The 26,872-nt window shown below is 38.6% G+C and overlaps 1 protein-coding gene across 1 annotated transcript in view; it reads left to right on the top strand.

Annotated features, from left to right (window-relative positions):
• The window catches only part of RAB2A (RAB2A, member RAS oncogene family), a 43,843-nt gene extending 17,376 nt beyond the window's left edge, over window positions 1-26,467 (top strand). Inside the window, exons 5-9 of the mRNA XM_062633323.1 lie at window positions 5,485-5,567; window positions 6,842-6,934; window positions 10,500-10,611; window positions 22,564-22,632; window positions 25,030-26,467. Of these exons, the coding sequence (XP_062489307.1) occupies window positions 5,485-5,567; window positions 6,842-6,934; window positions 10,500-10,611; window positions 22,564-22,632; window positions 25,030-25,125 (453 nt within the window). The 3' untranslated portion in view covers window positions 25,126-26,467. The remainder of the gene's footprint in view (window positions 1-5,484; window positions 5,568-6,841; window positions 6,935-10,499; window positions 10,612-22,563; window positions 22,633-25,029) is intronic.
• The last annotated feature ends 405 nt before the right edge of the window (window positions 26,468-26,872 follow it).

The following is a 26,872-nucleotide window of genomic DNA, read 5'->3' as shown; positions in this document are numbered from 1 at the left end:
AGTAGCTAAGTTACTGTTCACATCCATGATGGCACTTCAAGGAAGCTAAGGTAACTTGATACACCTTCTAACTTTGTGTTCACAAACCTTTGTCTGTGTCCTGGGTTCAGCAGTAGCGGTCATTTTTCTCCTTCTTGGTAGCTGGTGCAGTGCAGTGTTTTGACTTTCGGCCTGGGAACAGAGCTGATAGTGATGTTCTGGTTTGGCCAAGGACTTTGTGAGCCTCATGCTCTGCCAGGGAGGAGGGGAAGCTGGGAGGAAGCAGAGACAGGACACCTGACCCAAGCTAGCCAAAGAGGTATTCCATACCACAGCCCATCATGTCCAGGAGGTAACTGGGAGTTAGCCGGAAGGGCTGGGAGACTGCGGGGTTGGAGGAGGTATGGGGCGGTGCTTGGTCAGGCTGGGGGGGGGCAAGTTATCCGTCGGCTGGTGCTGAGATCTTGTATTCTCTTCCCTTGTTATTTCCTTTATCATTATTATTACTGGTGGTAGCAGTAGTGATTTGTGTCATACCTTAGTTACTAAACTGTTCTTATCTCAACCTGTGGGAGTTGCATTCTTTTGATTCTTCTCTCCATCCCTCCAGGAGTAGGGGGAGGGAAAAAAGTGGGGGGGAGTGAGTGAACGAGTTGCCTGACTGGGTTTAAACCACAACAGTCTGTCATGTGCTTAAATGTACTTGGTTATTGAAATACTATGATACTGGTATTTTATTTTCTGAGTAGTTTTCAGAAAATAAAGATGCCTTGTCAGTTTATCTGTGGCTTTCTACAATAATGGAGCAAGTTCTTGCTTAGCATAACGCCTTAGATGGAAGAAAGGTGACTCACTTTCTTTTGTTCATCATGGATTTCCCATATGAGGTGAGGGCAGCTGCTAAAACCTAAAGGTTTCAAATATATTTATAACCTGAAATAAATCATAAGGACATTTCTAATAATGGAGAGCTAAAGCTTTGTTTCTGTGATGTGTATGGGAGTGCTTTGGGTGTCTAAATGGCATGCATTCAACAACATCAGAAGAAAAGGCAGATGTACAAATGATCTGTATTTAGACATATGTAGTTTCACCCTTGGGGATCTTTAGTCCCCTTGAAATTTCAGTTATTAGGATAGTGACAGGGTTCGTCTGAGGAAACATGTAACTTGGCTCAATCCTCCACATAAATTCTGACACCTACTTGTTACGGGTTCCTCCCTTAAGTGTCTCTAGTTCTGTTCCTGTTCGGGAATGTCTTTGCTGGAAAGCAGCAGGGTTAGGGTTTTTTTATTATCATTATTTTTACATTACTTTTGTGCCTATTCTTTGTACATGCCAGTAAATCAACTTAAAACTCTTTAATCTGGAGTAGAGACATGATTGCAAGAAAGGTTAATGCATTTTTATAAACAAGTTGCCATGTGACTAAAAGGCTGTTCATTTATTTATAACATTCAAAACTATATTCCAAGGTATGTATTGCTCCTCTCTCTTTCTTGAACATTTTGTTCCAGGGATCAACTTTATTGAGTAGTTTCCAACTGTTGTGGAATGCCAGTTGTCACAGGCATTGACACTTCTGTGAGTTGGTTGTTTCTTAGATGTCTTTTTAGTTTCCTGTGCAACTTAGGAAAGTGTCAACAAGTTTAAATGTGAATGAGATTTCTGTCACCAGGTTTGAGCATACCACACATGTATGCCCCTTTTAAAAGTGAAAAGGGCTAGAGCTGCTAGCTGTGGTCCATTGTAGTTTCTCATTTTTCATGTAGGTGTGTACTAGAAAGTTTCCTACTAATGAAAACTGTTGGTCAGCTTGGATGTTGAAGGCCTGCTGGAGCATACTCAGGTTAACTTTGTCCTTGAGGAAACTTTCCAAATTCTTCAGCATTGAGAATAGAGAATTCAGAAAAATCAATGGACGGTTTTCTAGAGAGATGTGCTGTTATGGATCCTGTTTCATTATCTCTTTTCTTGTACTGTGACATGGCTTTTTTGATTTGTTCATTTTTTCCTTAGTTCATGGATTCAAAAACATGTAGTTAAGGAACTTGCGAGGAACCCTTTTTGGTAGCAAAGACTTGTCTGCACATTTTGCACCTGACACATGACTACACCACACACTTGGAATGACACTGAGATTTCCTATGGGAATATTAACACTTGGCATCGTTTCTCAAATGTGCCACAGATACCATGTCAATGGTAACATGATCACATAGCTTGGATGTTCCTGAAGACTTCAGTGCAGGCCCTAACTCTCTGTGTATGTCAGTGACCTAAGCTGATTGATATTTCATGTTCTGCTTACATCATTTTGAAATTGTGTTTCAGTTCTATATTGAGGTATATTTAGAGGAGCACATGGGATGTATGTCCATGCAGTTTCAAGCAGGGATTTTGTATTGTTTTGAAGACTCCTGTAACTCCTAGAACTGTGATTATGTGTTTTAACTATCAAAAAGTTTTGTTAACCAATACAATACGAGTGATGAAACCTTACAGTCCAGAAAGCAGCCAAAAGGAATGTTACTTAGCACTTAAAACATCACTTTCTTATCAGAGGCCCACATTTTTTCATGATTAGTCAACTACTTACATCAGAGCCGGCACTTTTTTTCTCTGCACATTCAGAGCCTGTGCAGTATGCATTTATCAGCTCCTGCAGGCAGCCTTGTCTGAGCTGGAGTTTCTACACATGAAATAACTGTCACAGTTTTATTTGTTACCAGAAGGATCTTTCATCTCCCAACTTCTACTGTAGCGTAATTCTAAAAGTGGGTATAACCAGGGATTGTCTCGGAGCAAAGGCTTGTATAGCCTGTACTAAATGAAATATGTCCTTGGGAAATACCTGTTTAATTTAGTGGCTAGTGCCACTACTGTGTACCACCAAGCACTGTCATAGGTTGCCCAGAGAAGTTGTGGAGTCTGCTTTTAGAGATCTTCAAAACCCAGCTGGACACAGACCTGGGCAGCTGGCTCTGAGTGGCCATGCTTGAGCCAGAGGTGCTGGAAGAGGGGACCTCCAGAAGTCCTTTCCTGCCTCAACTATCCTGTGATTATATGAAAATCATATTCTATGAATATGGAAGGGAGGAAGGGGGGGAAATGCTGGATTTTAGAGGAATGTGAACAGAATGGTAAGAACAGTCTTAATTCCACTTAAGATAAATGGCTTTTCTCTGCTATTGAAGCTGGTTTGCAATCAATGACTCGATGTCCAAATGGAGACTTGTGACAAGTGGTGTCCCTCAGTGGCAGATACTGGGGCTGGTCCTGTTCAACATCTTTGTTGGTGACATGGACAGTGGGATTGAGTGTGCCCTGAGCAAGTTTGCCGATGGCACCAAGCTGTGTGGTTCGGTTGGTACGCTGGAGGGAAGGAATGCCATCTAGAGGGACCTTGACACGCTTGTGAGGTGGGCTGATGCCAACCTTATGAAGTTTAACCGTGACAAGTGCAAGGTCCCACACTTGTGTCAGGGCAGTCCCAGGCACAGCTACAGGTTGGGCAGAGAAAAGATCCAGAGCAGCCCTGTGGAGAACGACTTGGGGGTGTTGGCTGATGAGAAACTGAATATGAGCTGGCTTCCCTGCTTGGTAGGGAACTAAGTATTGCTCTAAAACCTTGGATCTTTACTATTCCTTTGTGCATTCTATATTCTGTATAGTGGCCTGTAAGAAAGATAGAGTGAGGGTTTTTTTAGCAGGGCCTGTTGCGATAGGACAAGGTGTAATGGCTTTGAACTAAAAGAGGGGAGATTCAGCCTGGATGTGAGGAAAACATTCTTTACAATGAGGGTGGAAAAACACTGGCACAGGTTGCCCAGAGAGGTGGTGGGTGTGCTATCCCTGAAGACATTCAAGGCCAGGCTGGATGTGGTTTTGGGCAACCTGATCAAGTTGAAGATGTCCGTGCTCATTGTAGGGGGTTGGACTAGATGACTTTTGAAGGTCCCTTCCAACCCAGACAACTCTGATTCTATGATTCTAACAGGTTGTCTGTATTCTGTTACACAAGTGCGTCTTTATGTGAACTATAGTACTCTCGGCCAAGTACATATGCTAGTGTATTCTCTAATCATGTGAAAACTATTAAATATATCTTTTGTAAGCTTCTGCACTGGAATGGCTAAGTTAAGGTGTTTTCTTAAACTGAAGTAATTGGTTATTCTGGAAGATAAGGATGCTTTCTGAAGACCGAGCATGTCTCAACTTGCTGTGTCACTGTTCCTGTTCAGTGACAACTTAGATCAAGTTCTCTTTAAATTCAAGAAGACCTCATATTGAGAAAAGTACAGTAACTGTGAGAAGAGAAGGTTCTCTGTACGGTAATTTTGTAGGTAGGGCTGAAAGGTGGCTTGTGTTTGATAAATATTTCGTTCTTACTTTTCCTGACTTTTAAATCAGGGTAGTTTCCTGTTGCTCTGCATACAGGCTTTTTTCAGCATTAATATTAGTATTTCTTAATTGTGTTCTGTGTTATCTTTGAATTATGCTAAAGCTTCTGTTATTAAATACTAAAGTAAATATTTCTTCTAACAACTGTCAGGTGCTAGATAGCACTTCCCACAAATGTGAGCATGGGAGGCTCAAGGTCTGCAATTGCAAATATTTATTTTCCAGCACTGTGTTCTTTTGAACATGTTCTTTGAAGTGCTGAGTCTCTTACAGAATACTTTTCTGTGAAAACTATCTAATTTATGTAGGGTCTCTAAAGTTCTTCACCAGAACATATGAAGATGACTCTTGCATCCTGTAGCTGTTTTGACAAGCATTATTTATCAAGTACAGAGGAAATTGATTAACTGTGTCGCACAATTGTGTAAAATTGAATTCAGAACCATTTTCTGTTTTTTCATAATAAAATGATTACTGAAAGAATTCCATCTGAAGACTGTTGAAAGCTGGCTGCAGTTTATGATATAATGGATAAAATCTGCATCCTTGGCCTTCCAACAACCTTTACACCAGCAGATGGTGGGTGTAAAGATGTCATTCATCATTTATTTACAATGGGCTTTATTTATTCCAGTGTCAACAGCTGCCCCAGGGAGCGGGTTATTGAATTCAAATGTGAAGCTCTGGGTTATTTGCTTCCTTTCAAATTTGTCTTCAGAGCTTAGTTGCTAGGAGTCCATTCTGTGCTCTAATAATGATTCATGTATTGTGAAGCCATTCAGTAAATTGGGTTGTCAGGGATTGCCAAAAAAGGTTTAGAGGTCTTGTTCCGATGTTGGTGGGTTTTTTTGTTGTTGTTGGGGTGGGGTTTTTTGCCTTTTTTTTTTTTTTAACAGTACTATACTCTAGTTGGTATCTTCTTATGTGCCTTCTCTTGCCAGTGTTAGAGACTTTGTTCCCTCCCTGGTTTCCCCTTCATACCCTTCCTTGTCCCTATCCTCTCAAATAAAATTGTATGATTCTGTTATTCGAAGTTTGCAGGTTTTGGCATAAATGAATAAATAAATGAGATATGAAATAATAAAACTTTGTTTTCTACAGGCAGGGCAGGAGTCCTTCCGCTCCATTACGAGGTCATACTACAGAGGGGCAGCAGGGGCTTTACTAGTGTATGACATCACAAGGTGAGAATACTGAGGAGGTATAACTGGATTAAAATTATATGTCTATGTAGAATTGTGCTGTTGTACATTGCAGTGTTAAATGTCTAATTTAGTTTGGCTTTTTGTATAGGTACTTGTAATCTAATTTATTGCCAACTTTCCTTTAGTGCTCAAAATAAAGATACAGTTTATGTAACCTATATACTTCCAGTTTTCTCTGTATAGTGCTTGTGAAAAAGTATACCTTAAGTCTCGGGAAGAATGAAGCAAATTATTTTTAATAAACTATTTGACCATGAACCTCTGGATTGCCTGTATTAAGAAAGAGCTTAAAATATTTCTTTAATTCCTTTCTAGTGTTTTTATTACCGTGAGCTATAAGTTTTCTCTAATTCTAGCAGACTTTCTACTGAGTTGCCATTCTGCAAAGGAGTGAAATAGTAAAACATCAAAGTTTGGTTACATAAAACTACCATGAAACTTTTACTGTTGCTGTGTTTATGAGGTTTAGAAAATACAGGTCTTAGTGTGGTTTCTTTCGTTAGTAGCTGTTTAGAAGGGACAAAAGGTTTTCCTGCTATAGTGAATAAAGTCTCTGTACAATTTATCTGCAAAACTGAGTACTGTGCCTGGATTATGAAAATGTTCAGGCTCCAAAATCCTGTTAGGGTGTGTGGATCCCGTTGTGCATCGTCGATCTCATTGCCAAACGAATCTTTGCTTCATAAGTAGATAGTTTTACTCTTTTTCACTCTTTACACTTTTTAAGTGAAATCTTGAACATGTTTTACAAGCATGTGATTTAATATTTAGTGTACACGTTCTGTAAGATCTATAATATGTCGCAGTTGTGTACCTTACCTTAAAAGACTTTGTTGCTAAATCCTTTATTCAGTTTATAAACTCACAGGAAATTCTCAACTGTTTTCTGCCTTCAGTAGAAAAATTTTACTATTTGAATGATTATTTGTACTGTTATTGGTATTGTTTGAAGCTGTTCAGGACTTTTCAGTTTAGCAGATTTTATATGTGTATGAAATTAGAGATTCTTATAGTTAAAAGAATCCTCTTTACTCTTTGTAGCAAACATGTTTTCAATTACTTTTTAGGCAGAGTTCATTAATGATCCTTGCTTACTAATTTTTTTCTCCCTGTCACAAGGGGATTACTAGCTTTTATCCCGGAGCATGTGTACTAATAAATGAGTTGATTACTCAAGTAGAGGAGCTGACTAACAGAAAGGAAAGAGATTTCCTGAAATACTGCTATTAATTTTCATTTTCTTCCATACTTAGGAGGGACACTTTCAACCACTTGACAACTTGGTTAGAAGATGCTCGTCAGCATTCCAATTCCAACATGGTTATAATGCTTATTGGAAATAAAAGGTAAAATTTAACCAGTTATGATTTTGTAAGTGGTAAAGATTCATGACTTCTGGATTTCAGCTTTTGTGTTTTCTTATTTGTAGGCAGAATGTTAACTTTAAATTACTTTCAATCACTAGAGAGTTCTAGGGTGAATCTAAAACCTTTCCTTTTCTAATTAGACTGATACAATGTGCAGCACATGTGGATCAGCTACCTTATGTTCCAAGAACCTTTTTTAGAAGTAATTTTATTGAAAAGGATTGACTGTGAATGCATGAAGTCATGGAATATAGGAATTGCTTTTCTCCCCCCTTTTTTTTTCCCTCTGGAATCACCACTTACAATCACTTGTATCTCTCCCTTATAACTAGAATATGACTCCTAATTCCAGGTCTTTATAAAGTGCTTTACATTTTGGTTAAGAATCACAGCAGAGAAATTGTCATTAAAAAAGAAAAGCAGTCCATACTACAGGATTCACTTCAAATCCTAAGCCTGTTTCATTTTTTAATATATATTTTAGCTTGGGTTGGTGGCAGAGAGTACTTTTTCACCACTTCCTGGCTCTTTAGACACTGGGTGATGAAAATACAACTAGAAGTTTTGGAAGTTACCCAGTTTGTAAACGACTATTTACTTGGTCTTCTTCGCTATACTCTCCAAAGTTCTAAAATGGCTTCCTGTTGAAGCTGAGAATTTGATCTGTATTGAAGTTCTTTATAAAAGCACATCAGTGAATACATAAGTTTATCTGTAGTTTTTTCTAGTTCTCCAGTGAATTGTAGCATCGTTTCTAGATTTTATTTGGGGCTTTTTTTCACAATGTAGGGTTTTTCCAAATACCAAAAACATAATCTCATAATTTTAAAACTCATTAGTTATGGGCCTTTACCTAATTGACCTTAACTTGTCCCCATGCCCCAGCAATTCTTGAAGGTAAAGATGGCAGTTAAAATAATGATGGGTATGCAGGTCCCTTTAAATTTTAGTGAGTAGCCAGCTCATTTCTTGGATATTACTCAGAAACAGCCTTATGATAAAGAGTCTGGTTTTGCTACTCTGGCTTGTTCACCTCTTATTTTCTTCTTCACCCTCTCTCCTTTCTGTTTTCCTTCTTCTGCCCCCCACTCTGTATCTCCCCCTGAAAAACATCTTAAGTGTTAAGTAATTGTGAAGTATGTCCACATTTGTATACATAATCTGGAAAATTTCTAATGCCATTCTTTTAAATTGAGGAATGTGTTAAGCACAGTCTTCACAAATTAATATAGAAATGTAATTTCTTTCATTAAATGAAGCTTTGGTAAGCCTGTGATGTTCCTGACCAACTGGTTTTCATGCTTATGTGAGTAAAATACAGCACTGGAACAGTAAAGTATACTGTTTATTTGAGATAAGTATTACGTAAGTTTGCATACTTACACAGTTGATATCTGTAACTATTCTTCATTATTCTTAGCTGTTAAACTAATTTTTTATTGTACATTCTGCTGATGCAGAGTAACTGTATTACATGATTTTTCAGTTATAATATGCTACTTGCAGCTAGCTCAGTAATTCCTGGTTACAACTAGGATTTTACTCAAACACGCTTAAATCATGTATTTTAAGCATGATTTTACAGATTAAGGTGCACATGAAGTAAAACTTCTTTAAGAAGCATTTTAAAGGCGATTATTTTCAAGCCTTAAACAGAAGGATGGGAAGAAAACACCTTCAATTATATTGCACTATCCTGAAAATGTGTTACAGGAGTTCTTATGGTAGGGCATACTACTGGAGATGGATGGAAGGAAGCAAGTGTATATTAGCATAATATTTTTAAAGGAATAAATTTTGTTCTTACGAGTCCCAGAAGTGCACTTTGTTCTTTTTGTAGTATTGATTTATTGCTGGATTTGAAATGTGTTTAAAATTTAATCTGAACTATAATAGCTATTTTTTTGAAAACATTACAAAAACTAGTGGTAAAACATGACAAATACTGTACTTAATCTTCTTTCCAGAACAAAACATAGCTATATTGATCTAGTAAGACCAAATGCTTCGAATTATTGGAATGGAGAGAGGAAGACATCTGTGGTTAGTAGAAGCAGTTAAAGCTCCGTAAGAATATGTTTAGATCTCAGCAGTGAGTTTTGACTGGGTTATCACTGCAATTTTTGATGCAGCTGCACTATTTCAAGTTGAAAGTGTTTATTTCTCTTTTACCATGGAGATAACACTGTAGTGAATAGCGGTTTTAAATAAGATATATTTGAGTGTAGCATGGTAGTAGCAAATAAGACATTTCTCAAGTTCAAAATACAATGCCAGATAGCTATTTCAGGGATATGAGAATAAACGCCTTGTTAAGATATCTTAAACTTGACGCTGAGATGCTTGGAACACTTGCATATAATGAACTTCAGCTTTAAAATTGTTTTGAGAAGACATTTCTTGTATCTTTATCTTCAAATGTTCCACGTTTAAGTGATGTGTTGAATTGTCTTGACTCTGTAACTTATCTGAGCTAGCATGTAGTTGTAAAAGTAACTAAAACCTGCTTTGCTGCAAAACAGATGCCACAGTGAGTATCGCTGATTTTTAATACATGTATAATTACAAGGGTGGCAGCACTGAAGCCAAGTATGATACTTCTATCTGGTGTTCTGGCTGCAAATTAAATCTTTGTATTTGCAGACTGTTTAGTTTAAAAATATGTACCTGAGAAGATACTTTTACATGTGCAGTTTAAATGAAACTTTATTTTAATATATATATTTTATTTATTATTTATGTATAAATGTAGCATTATTGTTGCTCCAGATGTAATATACTTACAAAGAAGGACAAACTATGTACACCTTGTTTATAAAGAAGCTTTAATCAGTAAAAGTGAAACACTTAGATGTCTATATGACTTACAGAAGCAGATTTGTCTTTAGTTGTCCAGTCCAAGAAGGGGTTTATTTTACTTTAATCTAAGCAGGAAACAAGAAATTGTGTAACCTCAAGTTTTTCTGCTGTTTGAGGGCCAGGCTTGGAGTTTCAAAACCAACATGCTAGCTTGTTGGGAGAGAACAGCTACTGTAGTTCAAAAAAACCTTAGCTTTCCTTTAAAGTCTTCTTATTAGAACAGAAATTGACTGCATGAATTTTTGTTACTGAATACAAAATTATTTCTAACATCATTAACAAATTATTTATAAAACTCCTTTATCAGTTCAGCTTTCCATTGTGGATTGGTAGATAACATTATACTAGAAAAGAGTGATATTTACTTAAAATGACAATGTCTACAGTTAGCATTTGGGAATAGCTAGATAAATATACACACATCCTGTTCAAAGCCATTTCATCAAGTCATTTTTAAGATCTGTGTCAGCTGGGATTGATAGCTGAAGCAAGTGAGATATCTGTGGCTATTTCATATATTGTAAGTGCAAGGTTTACAGTAATTGTACTTTACATAAGGGCTTGAATAGATATTCATATGTATGTAAGTTCTAATGGGTGCTCTTGGCTTATAAGCGTATCTCTGAACAATAATATTTATGTGGCCAGGTTAGACCATGCAAATAACATTTTTTTTTCACCTTAGTGATTTAGAATCCAGACGAGAAGTCAAGAAAGAAGAAGGTGAAGCATTTGCACGAGAGCACGGACTTATCTTTATGGAGACATCTGCCAAAACTGCTTCCAACGTAGAGGAGGTAACTTTGCTAAACACTGCCATTTTAGTAAAACAGTTGTTTTGAATTCTACTTTATTTGTACATATACAATACCTCTAGGTTTTGGATTCCTTAACTTGAATTAACTAAGCTTTAATTCATATTATGGGAAGGACACTGTCTACATTGTACCTGATTGCACTAATTATGTTGATGAGATTCTAGTAATTAATATATTTGGGGAGGGGTGTTCAAAATACTTGGCCAGAGAAATGGGCGCCTCCATCTGCGCTGAAATCTAGACTAAAATAGATTTGCTAGTCCAAAGCAAGCCAAGCTATTGGTATCCTTGGCAGATGTCAATCTAACCTGTTCTAAAGAGCTCTAATATTTCACAAGATCTTCAGAGCAATCTATTGCAGTGCTTTGATATTTGTATTGTTGTCATCTTTCTCTTCCACTACCTAGCATGAATCTTCTGCAATTCACGCACTCATTTTCTTTTTCTGTCCTCTACAGAGCTGCTGAGGAGGTCATTGTCTTGATTGCTGTAGTCTGTGTATTTGAATAAGTTTTTCAGTCTTTGCTACTTTAAAAAACTTAAGTGTTTCAAAGTTTTACTTACAGTTCATATTTCTGGGCATATGTGAGTTCTTACACACCTCACCTTTATTTACTTCACACCTTTCTTGAAGGGTGGTTGTGGTGGGTTGACCTCAGCGAGCAACTACGTGTCCATCCAGTTGCTTTCTCATTCCCCATGTCCAGCAGGATGGGGAAAAACTAGAAGAGCCAAAGTGAGTGAAAACTAAAGGTTGAGATGAAGAGTTTAATAAACGAAGGAAAGAAGTGGGAGAAGAGTGATAGAAAGGCAACCACAGCTTCCCACAATCAGATTGATTCCCAGACAGTCTCTGAGCAACAGCTACTTTGAAAGACAATTACTTGTTTTATTGTTGAGCATGTCATATAATATGAAATGTCGCTTAGACCAATTCTGATCAGGTGTCCTGACTGTGGATGCCTCACTGACCAGATTTTGCCTACCCTAAGCCTAATCACTGGGGATGGCAGAGTAAGAAAAAGAAGACATTGACAATCTGTAAGCAGTGCTCAGCAGTAGCTAAAACATTGGTGTGTTATCAGTGCTGGTTTACTTACAGTTCCAAAACACAGCACTATGGCAGACTCCTGTAAAGAAAGCTAACTCCATCCTAGCCAAACGCAGTACAGTGGTGAACAGAGAGCTCCATCTGAGAGGTTAGTGCTATGTAAAGCAGAAAGAACATGTCTTTCCAGCCCATGTTCAATTCATACATCCCCACTTGCTACCCTTTTTTGTAATAGCATGATACTGTTCAGTTTGTTATATTTCATAATTTGCCCCTAGTTGTATCTAGAATTGTCCTAAATGTAAAATGGTGAGTAACTGATGGGGTATTCTTCTTCTAGGGCTAAAGCCTTCTACTTTTGAAATATTTAGATATTTTATTTTTAAGCTGTAGTAAGAGTTACAAATAACTTTCATTGACTTTACTCTGCCTTGTTACTACCTGATACTAACATTAGCACCTCTCTGTGTCAAAAAAATACCTGCTCGTGAATGAGTTGTCTAGGACCTAATACAACTCTGATTATCAGGAGGAAAATGAGCATGACTTTCTTGGTCAAAAAAGTTCAAATAGGATCCTCTGCTTATGATGATACAAGTGAGTTATTACATATATGTACTATCTAATTCTGATGGAAAAGCTTTAGGATATAATTGTTGTTAGTGAAAATCAAATGCATTTCTTAAATGGTATTCTCAGTCAACACTAAAAGAGGTGGCATGATTTAGAATAGTTACAGATGAAGGAGTAAAATCTTAATCTTTGAGCCAGTGAAAATAAGTGAGGAGAAATAGTAGACAAAGTAGGTGGAAAACGTAATTTTGTGGACAGAAGAGACCATTATTATTTTAATGCTTGTTCTGGACTGTGCAGTATCAAAAAAATAGAAGGGAATGAGAAAACAAATCATGTGGAATGGGCAGCATTTGAGGAAAGAACAAGAAGTATGCAAAATAGAGGTAAAACTAACAAGGCTTCAGTACTTCAGAACTGGGAGGAAATTGCGATTTTGTGACTGCCTGAGAATGTAGAAACTAAACAGGCAGAACAAAACTTGAGGTAATTCAGCTAAAATTAAATTTTAAGCAGAAGAAATCTGTGGCCCTGTGTCTGCAAATGTTATCTTACATGGGGGGGGGGGGGTATCTCATGGAGCTGGTTTTCAAACTTTACTTTCTGAATCTGAGAAAAAAAGTAGTCATGGCAAAAGAATCTAGACCATTAAGGGTCTAGAAATAAATCATCTTGGGTTGTTCACAGACACCCTTCCTGAAATCACTTGAATCCTGTAGTCCTCTGTAACATAGCTCAGTACATGAAAGCAGTGTATGTCATAAACATACATGGCTGCAGGAAACAGCAGTCACCAGAAATTTAGTTATTTATTTATTTTAACAAAAATGCTTTGGTACATGTTTTTAGAGTGGAAGATGAGGTATACATGTCTTTTTTGGATGGCTGCTTCTAAAAATCTTCTGAGGTAATTTTTTGTGGGGGGAAAAAAGGTAATTCAGAAGTATTCTGAATTAAATTATTCTGCTTTGTAAAAATGCAAGGTGACAGCAGTCCTTTTTTTCTGCTCACGTATTTTCAAGTTTTTTGAGTTTATAGAAGATACATTCTTACATATCTTTTGACTGACATCAGTAAGTTTCAACACTTCTCCAGCTTCTGCCCTATAGGTGTAAAAAAAACAATAGCGAGTGCTTTTTTAGCCATTGTAATTATTCTTGAGACACTGTTGCTGTATAGGTTACTGTATTATTCTCAGTCCCACACAGTTAGTGGGTTATCTGGCAACATTCCACATTTTCTGAAAGGCTGCTTTGGTAGGGGCATTGCCTTGTGTGCTGTCAAGTTTGTCCTATTACCTTGGGAAGCTTAGGCTGCTTACCACAGGAGTGTTTCTGCAGCATCCAGTTCAAGGTCTAGCATTCATTTCTTAACTTAATACTGACTGTACTCTACATCCAGATTTAGTGCCTGGCCCTGCTGTAACAGTGCTAGTAACTGCGTGGCTCCTGTACCCTGAATGCTTGCCACTGGGGAATTCAGGAGGCACAGCATGTCAGAACAGACTTGTGGCACTACCTAAGTAAACAGATCCACATCGTAAAGCACAAGCAGATAGCCATAAAGGTCTTGTTTGTGGATGCAGATGTAATGCTGAAACTTGGCAGCATGTGTCTCTTGTGTTGTATTAGAAACAGTTAAATGGCCAGAGGAGACTTTTCTCCCCAATGGATTGTTTTTGTCTCTAGTTGAAAATGGATGTTTCTCTGACAAGAGTGACAAGACAAGCCTCTAGACTTTGTTTGATCAGTTTGACATTGTTTCCAACCCAACTTTTTCTTACCTTGCATCACAAATGGTTGTAGATGTTTGCAAGTTAAGGGTGGATTCTTTACTTGTTTGTATGAACAAATAATGTTCTGTCACTAATGTTATTCAAGCTGTTTCCCTTGTTTAAACCCAGTTTCCACCACTGTGTAATGCCTTAGTCAGTCTGTAGTAGTACATTGACCTGTTCACTGCTTGCTCTTAAGACAGTTTAAAAATGTTCTATGTGTTCTTCAGGATTATGTCTTGTAACCTATGTCTTTGATAGAAATGTTTAGCAGGGGAGAATATCCTGTTAGCTGTTTATCTTGTGTGAGGCTGTTAGGGGATGTTTATACCCTGTTCACACAATAGGTAATTGATAGCTGGGAGCAGGAAGTAGATGCAGGCCCTTCCTTTGTAGTAGCTTGTGGAGGCTGCTAAGAATTCAGTGTGGCCACAGAGTTAAATCGTCGTGTATATTACAGAATGGGATTGGGTGAGAGGAGTTGCTGATATGTTGGGAATATAGGGGGAAGGCTAAACACAGGGTTATGATTTGACTGCAGTGCAAAGCCAGTTATACTAGTCTCATCAGCAGTATCTTATTTATTTAAACGGGGGGGTTTGTTGTTGATTTCCTTTTAGCCTCTGTATAAAGCCATCAAGATACCCAGCTATCAAAACATAACTAAATTTTTGTGGTTTGTTTCCTCAGTGATTTCTAAGCTACATCACTAGTGCATTTCTCTTTAGAATTCTGTTTAAAATCTTGCCTGTGTTTTGGAGTGTTCAGTAATTTACTACACTGTGAGCATGGCTGTTGGCTTTCTCCCAGTAGAATGCATAGTTACATTTGACCTGAAACATTGGACTTGTTTTTAATTAATGATGAAAGAAATCTAGTGCTAAGTTTTAGACTCTTGATGGTTATATCTGTTCTACTTTCTTGGCTTGTGGATGGGGGATGTGCACTCTGAAGTACTGTTTGCAAAATTCAATGTCATTTATGTTTGGGTTTTTTTTCTAATTAAACACTGGTACCTGTCAGCAGGCTTTCCACCTGTATATGCTTAAGTCTGTGGTCTAAACCCCGGGCATGTTTGCACATAGCATCGTAACATCAGTTACTTTCTGACCTTGCATTAAAACTGCACAGAAGTGTTTTCTCTTATTTGCAAGAGGCATGAACAATTTTATCACATTTGGTTTTTCATGGTAGTTCAACAACATTGTATGACTGTTAATTGTAGTCTTATCTGAAATGTGCAGTTCAGAGCTTGTAAAGTGCTTTCTGCTTGAGCAGTGTCTTAACTGTAGAGGCAGAGCAGAATCCACTCAGGTGACCATACAGTTTCCTACAGCACACAGTACTTACCTTTGTGTCCCTGGAGTATCATTTGTTTGAATCCACTTAACATACATTGGTCTCGGGAAGTAAAGGCACCTGCCTGTATTTGGGAAACTGGAATAACTTTGTGCATTCTTCTTGCACTCCAGACTGCTACTTTTAGTAATTGTGAATGTAATCAACCTTAAGCAAAATTGCTTTTTGGATGCTGGTCAAACCAGTGCTAGACGCCACCACTGTTCAGAAGGAGATCTCACTTGGGCTGTACTAATGTATCACTGATTCCTGGTGTGGGAATTGGTTTTAGTAAGTTGCTTCCCATATGAAGGCAATTATATAGCCCTATGCCAAACTTTCATCTTTAAGAGTATGGTCTATGTTATTCCAAGTTGTCTGCACATAAATAGAATGCAATAATGGATTCATTATTTAGGATCAAATCTGAATAGCGGTTTTGACTGAGCACTTCTGCTACATGTAGCTGGAGGGTCGTTCAATGGTTTTGTTTCAGCTGTAACTTAATTTTCTCTTCAGGCAACTTCTTTCATAATTTTGCTTAAATGGATAATGAAGCTTCAATAGCAGTACTGCTCATTCACAAACAAGGAAAGGAAGATGGACTCTCTAATATTCAGAAGGATAAAAATGAAAATCTCATGGAAAGGATGTGATTCTTAACAGCTGCTAAATTTGAACTGGTTTTTAGAGGCAGTTCCCCCCCCCCCCCCCCCCCCGCATTCTCTCTAAACACAACTAATTGTTAGTAGTTTTCATAGTAAGGTAAAGTGACACACAAGATGTAATCTGACTAGAACCTGCAAGAGAGCAGGATTTCTAGCTCATGAGTCTAGGGGGGGAAAAAGTCTATCTTAACTTGTATCAAAGCCAATATTCCTTCAAGTTCCTCAGAATCAAAGTTCTGTGACTTTTCAGCTCTGTGAAGCTGCGCTTCAGCCAGTTTCTTCCATGAGAAAAGGGAGGTGAAGCTCATGTCAGTTCAGCTATCGGTGAGAGAAAGGACAGGGCACCTGTCTCCAGTGAAGATTCACAGCTCTTACCTCCTTGTGGCAAACCCTTGAACCATACCCCATCTGTGCAGTAAGGAACACGGCCTCTGCCAGGGTTCTTGAGAGCATCCCGGAGTATAATCAGAATAAAAAACCTCAGTTAATCAAGGGTCTTGTACTTTATAGAAGAGCAGGAAAGATATGATATGGCCACCTGCCTGAGGTGTAGATTCTGCTGGAGAGATGGATTCTTAGTTCTGGGTTTGTCATCTTTTTTTTCCTCAAGTGCTCTGTCCTTTGTAACTGTTCAACAGCAGCTGCAGGATGTTTCAGTATACTTTGAGCTCTGGTAACGTGCATCTTCCCATAAGCTTGTCAAGACAGATTGCACTTCAGTGGGTGCATACAAAATTGCTGTCAGTTTTGTTTTGTGACTGTTCACTTTAAAAAATAAGTCTACAGATGGGTTGGGGTGCTTTTGGGGGGTGTAGGTTGATTATATAGCAACTTCCTACTGCTTGAAAATTAACCCTTCTGTACCCCCTGTAGTGTCCTAGACTACTTTTTGACGGATCATTTAGTTGTAAAAAGTATTGTTTTACTGGGCATAAAACAGCTGCTCAGCGCTTTGGGATCTCACTCTACTAAGTGGCCATTCAGCATCTCTTGTACACTGGGATGGTGAATGTTCTAGAGGTAAATCCATTTGTGGTCCATATTATTACTGCTTCCAAATGCATTTTTTTAATACTAATCTGTTGTATTTCACTGCTAAAAGATAAGATAGGAAATCAGGATGGCAGAGGAAATCCTAGGTGTTGGATGATCTCAGAGGTGAGGCTCGTGCTTCAGAATTTGTAAGATATTTAACCTTTAAGTATTCCTCATTTAAGTGTAAGAAAGCTTCTAGAAATGATGACTGCCCAATTTGTGTTTCTAAGCGCTAAATTTAACTTGAATATTGCCGCCAGAGGGCAGCGTGTTCCACAAGCTGACAGTACAGAACCCGCTCCACTGCAGATTCCAAGGAAGGATGAACTCACAAAATCCGAGTTTTGAAAAGTATCAGCGAATCATTTACAGTTTTTTTCCTGTTATGCTCAGCTTGTAGTTAAGTCCTCAAATACCTGCCGCAGCACTAGGTTTCCAAGAAAGAGTAGTGATATTATTGACACCTGCCAAGTGAAAACTAAATGTAGCGGTTCTGTAACTCGCATTCTGGTGCCTTTAGCTTATTATTACTCCTGCATACAGCTTCCCTAAGATAGAGGTATCAGGAACTTACTCCCTTCTTATGTCAGTTTTAGCAGTTATAGAATTCACTCTTCCTGTTTTTGTCTCAAGGGTAGTAATCCAATATCACGTGTTTATTTTGTGTGATAAAATAGATGTTGGAGTTGATTTAATTCTACATTCCGTGGTTTAGGACTTATTTATCTTAAATACAGCATATGTACTGTTTGGTAGTTGGGGTTTTGTTTTTTGGGGTGCTTGGGGTTTTTTTTGAAGTGAGCATTGTGAGACTTCTTGATTCTCATGTATATATAATCTAGAAAACTCCTTATACAGATCATCTGAGGTGATGTTATACTGGTATGTTGTGACTTAGAAATGTCCTTCGTTAGCTTTGCAGTAGTTGCAGGTGTGACACAGCAACCAGATCACATCTTGAAAGACTCGCTTTCCCACTTGCACATAATGTAATTTTGCAAAGCAGGGTATTACTGTTATTTGAGAGCCTAGGTGTGGCCTCATAGAATAGAATCAAGGAATAATTTGGGTTGGAAAGGACCTTAAGATCATCTAGTTCCAACACCCCTGCCATGGGCAGGGACACCTCACACAAAACTATGTCACCCAAGACTCTGTCCAGCCTGGACTTGAACAGCACCAGGGATGGAGCATTCACAACTTCCCTGGGCAACCCATTCCAGCGCCTCACAACCCTCACAGTAAATAATTTCTTCCTTATATCCAATCTAAACTTCCCCGGTTAAAAGTTTTAACCTGTTACCCCTTGTCATGTCACTACAGTCCCTAATGAAGAGTCCCTCCCCAACATCCTCATAGGCCCCCTTCAGATACTGGAAGGCTGCTATGAGGTCTCCAAGCAGCCTTCTCTTCTCCAGGCTGAACAGCCCCAACTTTCTCAGCCTGGCTTCATACAGGAGGTGCTCCAGTCTCCTGATCATCCTGGTGGCACTCCTCTGGACTTGTTCCAACAGTTCCATGTCCTTTTTATGTTGAGGACACCAGAACTGCACACAATACTCCAGGTGAGGTCTCAAGAGAGCAGAGTAGAGGGGCAGGATCACCTCCTTTGACCTGCTGGTCAGGCTCCTTTTGATGCAGCCCAGCACATGCTTGGCTTTCTGGGCGGCAAGCGCACACTGAAGCCAGCTCATGTTCATTTTTTCATCAACCAACATCCCCAAGTCATTCTCCGCAGTTCTGCTCTGAATCTCTTCTCTGCCCAACCTGTAGCTGTGCCTGGGATTGCTCTGACCCAGGTGTAGGACCTTGCACTTGGCATGGTTAAACTTCATAAGGTTGGCATCAGCCTGCCTCACAAGTGTGTCAAGGTCCCTCTGGATGGCATTCCTTCCCTCCAGCGTATCAACCCAACCACACAGCTTGGTGTCATCAGCAAACTTGCTGAGGGCGCACTCAATCCCACTGTCCATGTCAGTGACAAAGATGTTGAACAGGATGAGTCCCAACACCAATCCCTGAGGGACACCACTCGTTACTGGTCTCCAGCTGGACATTGAGCCATCAACCACAACTCCTTGTGTGCGGCCATCCAGCCAGTTCTTTATCCACCGAGTGCTCATCCATCAAATTGATGTCTCTCCAATTTAGAGACAAGGATGTCGTGTGGGGCAGTGTCGAACGCTTTGCACAAGTCCAGGTAGATGACATCAACTGCTCTACCCCTGTCCATCAGTTCCATAGCCCCATCATAGAAGGCCACCAAATTGGTCAGGCAGGATTTCCCCTTAGTGAAGCCCTGCTGGCTGTCACCGAGCACCTTGTTGTAAACTTGTTATATTAAAAACAAATCACTGGCTCACTTGTATATGACCATTTTTAATGGTGTGGTGCAAATACATTCAGTAATATCATATCTAAAAGCATCAGTAATTTGTGATTTTAATTTGACATTTCCCTGCAGTTATGTTGTTTCTTTAATTTTCCTGAAATCTAGAATGTTTACAGTTGGAAGTATCATACTGGTTTTACAAAAGTCTGTCTTTTCTTTCTATGCATTATGGAGATAACTATGTGCTAGGGCCTTGCCATCTTTCAGGTGGCTGCATATAAATCCAGATTGAATCTGGTACTGCCTCTCCTGGGGTGGTCAAATAAACCTGGACCTGAGTTGATTTGTGGTGGAAGTGTTCAAGTACCTTTGTATAGTATTTTATTAACAGCAGCATTGGGGGAATGCACAATGCAACTGCAGTAGGCTTGGTAGGCAGCCAGCTGAGCCCATGGGGGCTTACTGGTTGAGGTCTTGTGTTGTGTAGAAGTGGCTAAACTGCACCTGGATCCAAGTTGGCATGTGAAGTGCTACAGCTGTGTTCTTGCAGCCCCCTGCTTGTGGTCTAATAAATCCAAACTGCATTTGAGGGGAAATTGCTCTGTCTTTCTGCATCCATGGCTCAGCTAATCTGCAAATAGGATAAACTGCCCATAAATGACTGAGAATTTATAGTATATACTGCATGTTCCAGATAAGAATTAGAACATGCAGTATTAAAAGAGGTTTTTAGAAGTCGTCAATTATACAGAGTTCACCTTCTTGTCCTTGCTAATTGGGACACTAGCATGCAGTGCCAAAATCTGATATGGTATTCTTAAAGCGAGTAGACTGCTGTTCTCAGTGAAGTTCTCAGGTGGTTATTTTGAGTCCACTTGTGCTTTGAAGCATAAGGTAACTTAAGATACCTGGATTCAAGAAACAAGTGGAAGTCCCAAGGGATGTCTCTTTTCGTGGCTGATTATTAGTAACTTTTCAGAATCCATACCAACTGAAGAAAACATGAGGTAGACTTATTATGTGTTACATTCTTGTCAAACCATTGTTTTCAAATAGGAATTACTTATATGTGACCCAGTGCAGCCTGGCATTTCGCCACACAGAATAATAGTACGTGCTGTTTTAACACTAATACATGGTGCACCAGAATCACTGATGGGAACGTGGTCGTCAGATTATGTCTTTTTGAGCCAACTGAAATGGTAGGCCTGAGATGAATGGAATATTTGGATTTTTCAGATCAGTGGTTTCTTAGGCAATGTGTTTAATATTAAAATAGTCTTTACTGAAGTTAGTATTACTGTGGTTTTGCTTTGTACAGTACATGTGTAGTAACTGTGTTGGGAGGGGGTGTTGACTTGTGTAATCATGCTGTGTTTTACTGAGGTTTTTTTTTTCGTGAGGATAGAGGCGTTCCTGCAGTGATCTGTTCTTGAGTGTAGCTCCCAGAAGATATCTTAGACTCGGCTGTGTTAGTTTGGAGTGTGTTAAAATTCTAGTTTTGCTGGTCTAAAGTAATTCTTACAGATCTAATAGAATTAATTTACAGGAGCCTGGGAGTACTTAGCCAACGTGGTCTAGAATTGCTAGAAGTGCCAGTTGCTAAGTGCTTGTTTACATGAAGTTATCATAACGCATTTTTAAGACTTGAAGTTCTGTTTAATGTCCCACTGAAGCAGAAGCAAGCAAGCATCCTCACGGATTCCAGCTGTGTAGATTTCCAAGTTACTGACTTCTGCCTTTCAGTAGGACCATGTATGAGGCCATTACAATAATTGGTGTGTTATCAGAAACCAAGATAAGTTTGAATTCTTTTCCTTACATTGAAAACTTCAATTTCTGAGGAATTTGAATCAATTCATAGTTGGCCAGAAGCCAATTTTTCCTCCTCAACTCTAACACGTGTTTGAAAAACGAACTCGCTTCCTAAGTGCCTTGTGAATCTGCAATGATTAATTCTTCTCATTATTTTGCTGCAAATTCTCATGACCCTCTGTGATGATTCGATCACCCACTTAGAGTTTATGCATATTCATATCTTTCCATTCCTGATGCAGTCGTTCAGGTCTCCTTCACTGGCTGTGGTGTGTGCTTGGTGCAGTAATTGAGCTGCAGTAGATTGATTACTCTGGGGAGCTGTAAGGCCTTTAAAGGTGAAAACATATCAGTCCTGTTAATTAGGAAACAAAGCTCTGGTGGCAAGTTCAGCAGTCAAATGCTTCCAGTGTAGAAATGAGGAAAGGTATGATTTGTTCCTCTTCATGAACCCTGTTTACTTTTTTATATTTGAATTAGATCTGTATTTGCTGTAATGGGCTTGTGCAGAAGATAGGCTATCTTGTATGATTGCATGGTGTTGGTATTTTACAGCAAAAAGAACTATATGCTTGATATTGATTGCAGTTATTAGCTGCTGTTAATCACCTCTTAAATTATACATTATTTTAGGCATTACTTGACCTATAAAGTTAAATGAGAGATGAAGAATGGAATAATTGATTGTAAACTTTAACCAAAAACATTTATATTGTTCACTTTCCCAGACCTGAATGTCAAAGTCCTTTCTCTGAATTAAAACAATAGATTTTTCAGAAATCATGATAAAACCCAGGGCCTCTCCTTTCTACTGTTAAGATGCCTATTGCCTATCCTGTAAGATTAATTAAAGAGAATACATTCTGAAAATTAGGTGAATATTAAATGATAGCATAAGGTTTCATCCAGCAGACAGCATCCTTACATCATCATTGTAAGTACCCTGTGGTTTTATGTTGCTAAGCATTCTAATCTAGAGTGGCCTATTACAAAGATATTAAGGGTAGGGGAAACCATCTGCCACACAAGCTATCCATAAGGGTCAGACATAAATAATTTAAAAGTAATTTATATATCTTAAAAACCACTTTTTCCCTGTAATTACTGGACAACAGATTGTAGAATACAGATGTTATGAAAATGCCACTGTTTTTCTAAACAGCTTGTGATCCATTGCTACTCCAGGGTAGGTTTTAGGATGCTGTTGTCATACCTGTTCCTGCTGAGGTCAGAAAGAAAAGCCTCGCTGGAACACCTGCACATGAGATTGGGTTTCAGTTAGTACATCTTGCACCAAAGGAGATCACATTCACTGTGTTTGTGGTTTTTTTCCCCTCTGTTTTAGGCATTTATTAACACTGCAAAGGAGATCTACGAGAAAATTCAGGAAGGCGTTTTTGACATTAATAATGAGGTAAGTTTTAGTACTCTGAACACTTTTGGATTTTTAAACGTACAGAATTCGCTTTCACTAGAAGGCTGGACAGTAAAACATTTGTCTGTTTCATTTGGATGCTGAATTGTCTGCTATTGTGATAAAAATGGATTAAAATAAGTGACCCTATCCATCCATGAAGCATCACAAAATAATATAAATCCCCAAAAGAGAAGAAAATCCACTTTCATCCACTTCTCCATATGGTGTCATCTGTTTTCAAAGATAATTTTCCACTATGTAAATGGGGGACCATGTTGATATGCCAGATGCACTCCATGAGCTGTCCAGTGTAGGGGAGGGATTGCTTTGAGAGTTACATAAAAGACTTGAAATGTTCCTGGTTTAGGTGGCTGGATTCTGTAGGGAATAAAAGATTAGCTGGTTTGCCTATGCACATTACTGAAATTACAGATTATCAGGGCCTCTCTTCACTTGTTTGGGGTGGGGGTGGGGAGGTGGAGCAGGGTGTACTTCTCTAATGCAAGAGGCTAGAAAGACCTCTAATGTTTTTCTTGAATGTTGATACCATGCTGTTGAAAATCTTGAGCAGTTAGTAGCGAGGTTCATGGCTATAGAAAACAAATTCCAATTCAGCAGTAGTAAATAGAAATACTGGGATTGTGTAGAAATGTTAGGATCATACAAGCTCTCTGCTAAGGTTCCCATAAAAAAACCACATCACACAAAGTTTAAATTTGTCAGTATGAAGTGTTCAGTCGTTCCTGATGCACAAAGGTTGTGTTTGTTTGGTTTTTTTTTTATTCTGCATGTCCCTAAACGTTGTTGCTGAGGTGCTTAGTGAAACCACATGTGAAAATCTGCACTGCCACTCTCTGCTTTGTATCTGTTCTGTGAATAGGTGCATTCTCTGTCAGGGACTGAGTCCGAAGTTTCTGTTAAGCATTATAGTCCTTGCAGAATTGTTCAAAGAATAGTTGAGGGAGTTAGCAGGACTTAAATAGCTTCACCTGTTCCTGCTTAATATATTCCAACAGCAGAAAACTTAAACTGTTAAAAGTATTGCTCTATGACTTCAGAGAGGAATTAATGAGTAACTTGAGTAGCATGCAAACGATTTGCATTAGGAAACTTGTAGCTAAGATTTGAATAGTAATCCTTCAAAGACACTAACTTTGACTGGAGAATGTGTGTGTATATGTGGTGGTTTGGTGAAACATTTTTTAAATTCAGTTCAGCAATGAAAATTTCAACATTTCCTCTAATGTTTTTCCTAAAGAAAATGCACTCAAGAGTGGAATATAAATTGGACAGCAATCAGAGAGTCTGAAAAAGCATGCTCATTGTATCTGTCGAGTTTCATATAGTAGCTGACTGCTTTACTGTGCCTTACGGAGCTTTGATTGCAATATGCTGTCAAGAGCCAACAGTCCGTGCTACTGACTTGGCTTTATGCCAGGTCTGGCTCCTTGATTCCTCAAGAAGTTGCTATCAGCCCAGAGGGGGCAAAACCAATGAGCCATAGGGCATGCTTTTTATTAAAGAGGAGTCAAAGAGCGAAAAGAAACCACATCAGCTGCTGTCAATACTGAGCTAGTGCCAGAAACCCGAAGGCTACCACTGTTGCAGAACAACTGCCAAGCGCTATAAATCTGAGATTTACTGTGACGCAAAGTTTCCTTAAGAGCTTAATTTCTGAAGCTACTGTATTACTTTTCTCAAAGTGCTGTATTTTTAGGTAAAATCCACTTGAGGGAGTGAGGGTTAAGATATAAGTGTGATTTTGATGAATGAAAGAGCTACGCTGTGTGTGGGTTCTTGGCAAGTGGCCATGTCTTTCGGGATCATAGAAATTATTGATGACACAGAACACTCGTGTGCCCTTAGCCTCTACAGCTGATTCAACACAGAAAGAAATGCTGTCTAGAGAGGAAAAGTTTTATATTAACCTATTAAACTAATGGAGGTTTTGGTGAGAGGGGAGAGGTTACACATTCCTAGTGAAAGCTGTGTGTTTTTAAAGCCTTATTCCAAGTAGTATTCAAAGACAGTTTTGGCTCTGTGTTTTTGTGTTTGGAGCTTAAGCTACAGAGTTCAACACAGACTAAATTTAAATGAGAAGGAAAGCATCTTCCTTTAAATTATATTCAACTGCTAAGCACATGTTGCTTAAAAAAAAATACAGATATATAAACTTTGCTGTATTTATTGCATGCATTTAGTTGTGGCTCTCCCATCCCTGGCAGTGTTCAAGGCAAGGCTGGATGGGGCTTTGAGCAACTTGGTCTAGTGGAAGGTGTCCCTGGCTATGGCAGGGGGATCTCTTCCAACCCAAACCATTCTGTGAAGCTGTGAAGCTTTTCAAGCATAATAGTGTTCTGCAATAATTACACTGTGTATTATACCTCATTTCAGGCAAACGGCATAAAAATTGGCCCTCAACATGCTGCTACCAATGCAACGCTTGCAGGCAATCAAGGAGGACAACAAGCTGGAGGAGGCTGCTGTTGAGCCCATTTTTACTTTCTAGCTGCCTGGATGGGGCCTACTAACTTGTTTGTTCACCCTTCCCTCCCCCCACCCCGCTCGCCTCCACTTCAGTTCAACTGAGACATGAAACTTGTAAGTTGGTTTCCTGTTGCAGAAGACTTTATCCTTCAAATTCTTGTATAACTTTGAATAAATGGTTAATGTTCACTTAAAGACAGATTTTGGAGATTGTATTCATATCTATTTACATTTGATTTCTAGGTCAGTTGATGTGATTATTTTTGTTAAATGTTGTCTTGTGCCCTTGACTACGAACTGAATTGTATTAAACACTACAAAGTCATCTGAGTATTTTAATCAGTTTGTGTAGTTAGGTTTCCCACCTCCTGCGGTTACCTAATGTTTAATATTGTAGAGCTGTCCTCAAGTTTTTTGTCAATTTTCAAGGCTATAAAGAGAAGCGGAAGGACTCTTTTAATTCTGTATTTATCACTTTCTGTATATATAGTTTAATAACCTGCTTGGGTGTACTTGCCAAGCTAGAATTCTTTAATGCATTTGCATAAATTCTATACTACTTAGAGCTTGAAAACTACAGAAGCATCAATAGAAATTGCTTGGACGCTAAATTTTAAGCCTTTTTGACATTGTTAGCATGTTCATCCTCACTCTTCATTATCCTGAAGTCCAAGAGGAATGCTTAATGTATATTACTAGAGGCTACATACGTGCTATCTATTTTAATGCCAAATGTTTGCTCTTTGTCCACAATTTCCACAGCACCTCTTCAGAAATGGATTAGCTGTTTGCCTTAACAAATACTATAGGTAAAAACAGAGTATGAATGAAAAGTGGAGGAACAGTTGATAAATTTAAAATGGCATATTATATAAAAAGAGGTTAATCTTTTCTTAATGTTTTTTCCTTGTTACCACTTAATTTCTAGGTATATTTTTCATGAAGGACAGTTTTTTCAACCTAAATGTACAGTGGTTGTGTAAAGTTTTCTTTTAGTGGCAACTTGTAATCCTAAGTATATGGTAAGCATCTTGTCTATTGTGAAGAGGGTGTGAAAATAAAATCTGCCAGTTTGGAAATCTTAATGAAAATCAAACTTAGAAACGCTTCGATACTTATTATGGTGGTGGTTGGGGGCAGGGGTATGTTTTGCCTCACATGAAAGCATTGCAACAGTGCAAAACAAAATCCTGTATTTAAGTGTTTATTTGTTAAAGTACAGAATATTCATGTCACTTTTCCTACAAATGAGGAAATGACTGAGTTTGCATCTTGTCTTACCTAAATAAACTGCAGCTAAAAGGGTAATAATAATGCTAGGCCATGGTCTATGTATCAGGGGCGGGGAAGGGGACAGGACAGGCAAGAAATGACTGCAAAACTTTTGTTGTACTGGACCAGTAGTGACTGCAACGCAACCCTGGGGGACATGGATCCTCATGTCCTCCATTCTGTGTCAGAACTTTAATGCCGAAAGTGAATAAACTTCAGCCTGACAGGTGTTAACATAGCAGTGGTTCTGAGATTAAATCAAGTCTAAAAATCATGTGGAACCTTTTGTTTGTATCTGGGGGAAGGGACAACCAATAAGGATTTATTGCTGACTTGAGCTCTTTCCTCCACATATAGGAGCATTGTAAGCAATGCAATGTAATTGTTCTCAACTATTTAAACCTTACTCATTTTATGTACTTTTAATTGTTAACTGTTCATTATATGAAGTTTGCATCTATAAAACACTGTTTGATTT

Source organism: Pezoporus occidentalis, unplaced genomic scaffold, assembly GCF_034315485.1.
Source record: "Pezoporus occidentalis ecotype Australia unplaced genomic scaffold, CSIRO_AGI_Poc_V1 ctg4, whole genome shotgun sequence".
NCBI classification, from domain to species: domain Eukaryota; kingdom Metazoa; phylum Chordata; class Aves; order Psittaciformes; family Psittacidae; genus Pezoporus; species Pezoporus occidentalis.
This window is presented reverse-complemented; position numbering and strand designations above follow the sequence as displayed.